We start from the raw sequence: 8,705 nt of genomic DNA on the forward strand, positions 1-8,705 counted from the left end.
AACACTCGGCTGGTTTCTGTACTTTACAGGACTAAGTAAGAAAGCTAGAACATCATTGTGAATGGGATGCCACAAATTGTCAAAATACCATCGAAAATGCGGACCAGGTTACGTACTCTTGCAATTTCAACTGCATGATTGGACAAAAGTATTTCACCATAAGCATCGTACTTTTGTGCAATTCTGTAATTGAAATTACACATCCGGTACAGGAAATTGACCTCTTGAAAAGGCTTGATTACGATTGGCTAAACAAAGATCCAGACACGTATATGTTCCAGCAATGTGTTGCATGCGAGTTTCACACGTAAGACTCCGATTATGATTATGTAGGATGACTCAAACATTAATTTCCTCGTGCAATTCAAGCGTCAATATTAAGTTAGAAGGATTGAGTTTGGAAATTCTGGAACCCATTTTCCCAAATAGTTAACCCATTTTACCCCCAATCCCAGCCACTAATTCAGGAATTTAAGAAAATTACACCTACTATACCATCTCTCTCTCTCTCTCTCTCTCTCTCTCTCTCTCTCTCATGATGCATCAGTCCACGCAGCAAACACCGGCACATGGGGCAAGGAAATCCCGGGAGGCCTCAGCTGACTTGAGGAGATCCAAGAACTCATATCACTACTGGACGCCGTTGGGGGCATTGCGAGAACCAACGGAAGGCTATTACTCTGCTGTTGTTTATCAGGACTACCTTCTCTTGAGCTCCCCAAACTAGTCACCAACGACGACGCGTTCGACGCCGGGTTCACCACCACCTTTCCCGCGTCGTTCAAATCCTGATAATAGTTCTTGTAACTCGTCATTTTCCAAACGGATTCGCTTCTGTTGTGCTCGCTCTGGGGAGCGGATTCTCCCAAGGGATGGTTCGGAGCAACGGAAGGATCACAACTGCGGATGGGGACGGGTGTAGCGGACTCGATCTCCTTGATCCGACGAGCATTCTCGCCGGCTAGAAGGGTGTTGCTTGCCATGATGCGGTCGACGTCGTACCTTGAAATGTCGAAGTTGGTGACCGCGTTGACGCCGCGGAATTTTATTGCCGCTATGTCGTAGGCCTCGGCTGCTTCTTCTTGGGTACCTAATAGAAAGAAAAGAAAATGGTTGTACGAGCTGAGGGCCTTTTAGAAGGAGATTAGAACGGATGCATAATAAGATGAAAAATGAACTTACTGAATGTGCCTAAATAAAGGTCTTTGTTTCCGGCAACTCGGCCGATCCGAGCTTGCCAACGTCCATGTTGATGATGTCTGTTAACGATAAAAAACAGAGTTAAGAGGCTTCAGGACTAATACCAAATTTCCCTTAAAAGCAAAATTTAAGCTAATATGAAGTAATTGATGAGAAAAAATTGCTAGACCTTGTTACTCCTCTGTATATAGAAGCCCCCCTTGAGAAGCCACTGCTTTTTCTGCAAAATTTACATAGAAATATTTTTTGAAAAATACAAATAACTATGGTGTAATATGTTAAATATACCTAATGAATCTGTGGGGAAAAAATTACCTTCTTAAGTGAGCAACATATTCTTGCCGAGTCATGTTTTTCATTCCTTCGAGTTCTTGTTGGTAGTTATCCAACTGCATCACGAACACATGGTTATATTTCAGCTAGAAACGACGTTTTTCCTAAATTAGTCGGTCCGTTTAGTCGTGTATCCAGTTGTAAAATAATTAGTTCACTTAAAAAGTAGTTTCTAGGTCAATGAAATGAAGATTAAGAACAGAAGCATCGATCGGCCAATCACCGGAAAATTGATATGAGTTGAGGCTCCCCAGTACTTGAGTGCCGCTAAATCGTAAGCTCTAGCAGCTTTTTCTTCCATATCATAACCCCCTGCAAAAAAATCCAACATTTTGGTAATGATGTGGTAAAAGAAATGAAAAACATGGTCATTGCTCAATCATTGTCAAAAGAGAAAAGGCTTACCCAGATAAACTGATAAACCATCATTAGATTCAAAATGTTAGCCCCCCCAGCAACCGAGAACATGAGACATTAACGAGAAACAAAAAAAACTAGGATTAGTCACTTGAAGAAATAAAGATCAACGCTTGCATGCCGAGCCCTTAAGGCGGTTTGTTTGGATCATCGAGACTTTTTAGAGTTACTACTACTATTTATGAGGGAATAGTAAAATGGTGTGCAGATGGGAAATCAAAGAAAGAACTACATATGTGGAGCATGTTTGGTTATCATTACTTATTTAGAATAATAGTCAAATTAGTAAGAATAACCAAACAGCTTTTAGTCGTCGATTTTCTTTGCCTCCAAAACTCACTCCACAAAACCTTGATCCAAACCGAGTCTTTATAGCAGAATGTACACGGAGATTTTTCCATTTTTACATACCTTGTCTTCCTTTCCTGCTTTGGCCCTCTTTCTTGCAACTGTTGTCCCAAAGATGAGCTTCGTATCTTCCAGTCCACCTATGCCTGATGTACAAAAATCCCCCAACAGTCAGGGGGAGAGAGAGAGAGAGAGAGAGAGAGAGAGAGAGAGAGAGAGAGAGAAGAGAGAGAGAGAGAGTAAAAACAGGAGATTAACAAGATTTATGTGTGGGATCTTCGGGAAGGTTTTTAAAAAAAATGCAAAACATGACTGTAGAACAGAGCAATTGAAAATAGAAGAACACAAGAGAAGATCAGGAAGCAATGTTGCTATAAAGAGGATATAAAAACAAAGTAAACATTTTTATAATGAAAAACAAAGAGCATGAGCATCACATGTTTCGCAACAAAAATAAATTACTGTAACAATAGTAAAAGAAATAGGTGAAGGAGAATAAAGAACTGGAAGAACTCAAACCTTGTGACACCTCTATACTGTGAAGTCCTCTGTCCAAATGTATCAATAGATTTCCTATGAACAATCTGCTTCTGCTCCACCTTTTCGCAACCCCTCTTCTTTGTTTCCATGCCCAAACACTCGGTCACAATGGGTGAGATCTGCTGCTGCTGCTGCTGCTGCTGTTGTTGTGAACCAGTTACACAGCTTGACTGGGACCCAGGGCTCATAGACAAGCTCAAAGACTGTAAATCTCCATACCCTAAAGTACTGCCACTGCTCATGGAGCCACATTCTCCCCCATTTTCGCCCATTCCTTGACCAGGTGTGAAATTCCTAGAAACCCATTTCCTCATCCCAGTAATTTCATCACCTGCCATTGCTAGTGGTGCTTGGTACACCTCATGCCCTCTGATGGAATCTGGGTAGTTATGGGGTTGGATCTGCTGTTGGTGATCTGGGTTCTGGTTGTAGTACATGTGGTTGCTGTCCAAGGTTAGAGCCATGGCTTCTCTGTCCCTGGTTTCATAATGATGGGTCCCCATTGTTGCACCACCAAAGAAGTCCTCCAGTTTTGGTGTTGAAGTTGTTCCCATTCCTACAAGGGAAAAAGTCCAAAAAAAGAAAGAAAGAAAAGAAAAAAAAAATCAGATGAGTCCATAAGCTCAAGAACAAAAACATAAGAACAAGAAAAACAGCACAATAATGGAGGGCAATTTTTGAGCTGACCTTGGGGGTGTGACCTGGTGAGGGCTTCCATTATACAGAGTGAACCATCAGATTTGAGGGGCATAACAGTCAAAGGAGAGTAAAATCCACCATTTTCACTCTCAACTCCGTAAGGAACACCAGAGTAGTTGAACTGAGCAGAAGAATGGAAAAAGCTTGTTGGGAGTGAATTGGTGACAGAACTAGAGGAGGGATGGGTTTGAGGAGACAGAGAGAACCCTAACCAGTTGTTGCTATTGTTAATGTTATTGCTATTGGTGTTAGTATCATTACCCATGGACTTCATTTTCTTGCTGTGACTCTCCTTTTTCCAGACAGATTCTTGGCTCAAGTTTTTTTTTTCCCCTTACTCAATCATTGGGTAACGAATAAACTAATCATCATACACAAAGAATGAAAGAACCCTATGGTGTTTCCTCCATTTTGAAACTGGGTTTTGCTATTTTGTTGTTTAGTGGCTGCAGGATTCGACTGGGAGAAAATCTAAACACTTGACTGGATAAATCTATGCATTTTCTCTCTCTTTGAAAAAGAAGAAGAAAGCAAGTGCCTTTAAACTAGTAAACAAAGGGAATGAGTTCCAGCAAGTAATGTTGGGCATCCTTCCTGCATTCCGTTGGGATCCGTGCTTTGAGAAAGACCTCTTCTTTTGCTCTCTCTCTCTCTCTCTCTCTCTCTCCCCGCTCCTACCTTCGGCGATGCCTTCTCTTTCTTTCTTTCTTTTGTTTTTCTTCCTACTCTCTTTTTTCTTCCTTTATACTTGTACATGTAACCCTATACGTATATTCGTTCAGACCCTTGACTTGAAACAAAAAACAGCATAACCTTATGCAAAAAAGGACTAAAACCTGAATCAAGACATGGAAACCAAGAAAACCATTTGCTGAAACCGACTGGACCACAACATCAAATGCAAATTCTGTAGGGTCACGTTTCTTCGTCTCTCTTAAGTTAATTGGCAGGAGTACTAAAAGGAGTTTCGTTTAAGTGTTTTATGGCATTCGACGTCCTAATGGCATGTCTTAAGATTTTTTAGATTGATACCATATGTTAAAATAATCTGTTGTTAGAATGATTTTATGACATTCGGCATCCTAATTAATACCAGCTGATGTTAGAATAATTTCACTTTCGACATTGTGTACCTAATACTTCTCTTTTTACAATGTGTGGTTCTAATATTTCTGCCTTAACAGAACTTGCGAGATTGTGTTCCAACGTCACAATTCTATTAGCATTTGCCGGACAATGTTTTAGCATCATTCTTGAAATCAATTAGTGCCGTGGAGAATTTTAATGCACTCATCTATAGTGTTCGCTATCGTACCCACATTTTTGCTTTCGAAATAAAACATGAATTACTAATAGAAAAAACTTGAATTTTGAGGAAGATTTTTAAAAATAATGATTGTAGAAGAATAAGTCAAAAAAATTATTGAAAATCGTGACCGGAATTTTGAGACCCTTCTCCCTTCGTCTAAACTCTTCCACAATAAGTGCATACTATTAATTGTGACATGATGTATGACCATTAATGAACTCAATTCTTGCCTTGTAGCAGTAATGCCTTGAGGCAGAGAGCTTTTAGATATAGATGTAGATTATTGTCGATTGGGTAAATGATTTCACGGGAAAGAAAACAGAGCACTGTACGTAATTTCTTGTCAATTCTGAAGGGATGGCAGATGGCTCCCCAGTGCATCGGCCTTTCTTTTTCTGTACTGATGAGATGAAGCCTAGCAGTCTAGTTTTGCAAATTATGAGTAGACTAGAGAGGTATGTGGGCTACTACAGTACTGGTGGGAAGACAGGGCAAACGGCGCCGTTTCTAAAAGCAGTGTGAAAGGTAGCTCAGCAAATTCAAAACAAAAAATCTGCCATTCTTGTTTGACAAATGTATGCCTCAGAAATTCTGGTGCAGAATGTTGTCAGAGAAATCTGTATTTCTTTCGGGTTTTCTCATCAAAACCTGCTTCTGAACAGTGTGAGCGGATTAGTCTTTTTGCGGTGGTGGTTAGTAGTTTGCAGTTTAATAACCATAGTTGTGGTGTGGTTCTGTTTTTTGATTATGCATTATAGTTGGCTTATCGGCCATTTAGTTGTATGCAGCTCTTCTATGCATACAGTATTCTCTATCAAAAGTGCAAAAAAGTCACCATAGTGGTATTAGTCGTGTTAGGTTGGCATTGATCGGTCTATGTGGAAAGCATTGGGCATTGTCAATGTGGAACTACTGTAACAACTGGACACCGACAAATTGCATGCGCATCTCTAGCACCTGACCGTCTGATCAATTTATCACTGGACTTGAATCCTTCATTTGGTTTAGATGTGTTATCTGTCTCCCTATACATAATAGGTCTTTGTAACAGTTGTATTAGTTGTACACGGTAGATTGTAATCATCGTTTTCATCAATGAATTTTTTACTCTTCCACTAAAAAGAAAATAGTGTGAGTGGATGGATAACTCGAAAAAGAATTTTCACAATCTTTCTTTTTGTTATATGCTCCTCCGTTCCTAAATAAATCCAGACCACAAATTAACTTAGATCTTTAAAAGTGTGTGTGTCTATATATATATATCGTTAAAAAATTCAAATTTTTTTCACAACTTCAAATAACTCATTGATATCTAATCTAATGATTTGTGAAAAAAAAATTGAATTTTTTTATCAAAAAAAGTGTATCTTTTTAGAGGCTTAGGTTTGCGGTATGGACATTTATATCAAAAGGGCTTTTACCAATTTTGTCCTCATTTAAACTTATTTCGCATTTGTTAGTTTTGCGACAAAATTCTGTGAATTAGAAAAAATAGAAAAAATTGGCTTTTTTTTTTGGGCTAAAAAGTGGTTACTTCCCAAAATATTTGAGTAAAAGTAATTTTTTTTTTTTTACTTTTCCAATTTTTCTCATTAAGATGAATCAATAAGCCACAAAAATTTGACACAAAATTAACAAACGCAAAAAAAAAAAAATTGAATAAGAACAAAAGTGTTAAAAATTAAGCGGAATGGGTGACTCATATATTGGCAAAATAGGCCTAAATGTTGTCAGGATAAAACGTGAAGAGCCGTCTAAAACAATTATTGGGGCATGGAAATAAGTAGATTATTTAAAGTCGCTTAACCTGGTCATAGATATGGTTCAAAATGTTGTACTCGGAGTAGTAGTTATTACAATGGTGGATCAAGGTTTTTGCCAACATAATAAAGCTTATCAGCCGTTTTTAGACGATCATTTGGAAGGGAATAAAAGAACAATTAATTCTCTAACCGCGGACATGCCTATGTTTGATGTGAAAGAATTTGTGTGATTATGTGCGTGAGTGTGTAGTAGCAGCAGCATAGCGTTAATAAAAGAATGGATAACTGCACTTAGAAGTGCTAAGGAGAGCCCCTTATATTACCAGGCCAACCTTCGATCTTGCTTACCATAATTTTAACTGTGATTTCTATGTTAGGAACAGTGGCGGACACAAGGGGTTTCAGTGGGTGCTCTGGTCCATACACACCTCTAAATATTTGGTATATTGTTCTAGTTTTTTCAAGTTAATGAAGAAAATTTTATAGAATTTGTCCCTGCAAGCCCATTGGGTGAAGAAAGTCCTTAGAAATTCCTATATGTGTGGAAAAAGCTCCTAAATTTTCAAGTTATTATCATTTTTAAGGCGAGCGTACAAACTTAAACGACAAATAGACTATATATATTTGTGAGATTTATTTTTTGTTATTACTTTAAACATACATGTGGTTATAACCCTGCTAGTCATAAATTTTGCGTCTGCCACTAGTTACGAACGCTCATGCCTAAATACATATCGGTTGAAATAAGAGGATCCCCCTCTCAATGGTTGGTGGAATAAAACTACCCAATTAAAGCATAATGATGACAATAATAATACTAACAACAACAACAATAATAATAAATGCGCAAATTTCACAGGCAATTTCCAGAATGTTTCTTGTAAATTTATAGAATTTCGGACTTTGGTAGCCGTGTGGTAGGCCTTGATAACTTGATTGATCCGGTGAATCATTTTCATGCAAAATTTGCCGGGCAATGGAGACAGATTTTCCAGGGGAAATGATTTGGTTTGAAAAGAAAAGGGGATTGGGGTAATTGGAGGCCAGGAAAGGGATGTGCCAAAGGATGGGGGGGAACGTAGAGGATCCGGAGAGGGAGGAGGCCTTTTTTTGATTGAAGTAATGATGAGTAAATCCACTCAACCACTACATGCCAATTGGCGTTTTGCCCAAAATAATGAATGGCTTAAATAAAGAAAATTGATTTTTACACTTTTCTAATTGATGAAAATACTTCTTATTCCGTTTTTTAGTAGGTAAATTTACGAAATAGTCCCTGAATTTCGTAAAAAGTGTATGCATGCAAGGACGGTTTCATAAATTCACATACTAAAAGATGAAAAAAAAGAAGAGTGTTTGCATGAATTAAGGGTGTAGAAATCAATTTTCTAAACAAAAGGGTTTTCTTTTCTTCTCCCTTTGCTTTCTTTCATATTCATCACCTTTTGGTGGGAGGGAAGCAGAGATGGGGAAGGGAAGGGTTAGTGGTGCCTCTTTTCCTTATAAAATAGGAAATAAGTCTAGAACCACAAATAAATATTTACACAAACACTTACAACACATGCGGATGGAGCATTGTTATTAAATAGGCCTTCAATTGAGTAATTTTTGTTACCTCCAAGGTCCTTCCTTGCTTTTGCAGGTCCATTATGCCCTTTAGAATTGGTACACCCGTAAGCACTAGAGAGATCATATGTATGTGAGACAGAGGAGGGAATTTGAAAGGTATTCTTGTTGATTATGTATAATTGGTGAAACTAAAAATGAGGAAATATAAATTGACTCCATTAGATATGTGATTGAGTTACAAAAATTTAAGGCACAACTTGTTGCCCCATTATAAGTTGCCCTAATGTGTCGATTTCATAGTGGTTGGCTGTAGCTCAGCTAGAGGGCCTGTATTTTCTATCCAATATTATTGATTAAAACATCGATGGACACATTCTGATATAGATTTTTCCACCGCGGACCCTATCCTCTCATCAAACAAGATGTTGAACTCGAGCGTCTTGATGTTTTTTTTTTCCTCACAAGAGATCAAACATGTTATGGACGCTTTGGGAGATGTTTGACGCTATGACATGACAATTTTGCTC

The 8,705-nt window shown here is 38.3% G+C and overlaps 1 protein-coding gene across 2 annotated transcripts; it reads right to left on the reverse strand.

The window, feature by feature from the left end:
- Positions 1–350: 350 nt before the first annotated feature.
- On the reverse strand, positions 351–4,278 carry LOC131335662 (AP2-like ethylene-responsive transcription factor ANT). 2 transcript variants are annotated; one of them, XM_058371130.1, is made up of 9 exons: positions 3,526–4,278; positions 2,818–3,394; positions 2,362–2,444; positions 1,939–1,947; positions 1,757–1,845; positions 1,516–1,589; positions 1,370–1,420; positions 1,183–1,259; positions 351–1,090 (listed from the first exon to the last, which is right to left on the reverse strand). In XM_058371130.1, exons 1-9 carry the CDS (start codon positions 3,809–3,811, stop codon positions 534–536), a joined length of 1,803 nt encoding a protein of 600 aa, XP_058227113.1. In that variant the 5' UTR covers positions 3,812–4,278; the 3' UTR covers positions 351–533. The 2 variants fall into 2 exon arrangements, with proteins under 2 accessions (XP_058227113.1, XP_058227114.1); XM_058371131.1 differs by lacking the exon at positions 1,939–1,947.
- Between the last annotated feature and the right edge of the window lie 4,427 nt (positions 4,279–8,705).

The sequence above is a fragment of the Rhododendron vialii genome, chromosome 8a, assembly GCF_030253575.1.
Source record: "Rhododendron vialii isolate Sample 1 chromosome 8a, ASM3025357v1".
Classification (NCBI taxonomy): domain Eukaryota; kingdom Viridiplantae; phylum Streptophyta; class Magnoliopsida; order Ericales; family Ericaceae; genus Rhododendron; species Rhododendron vialii.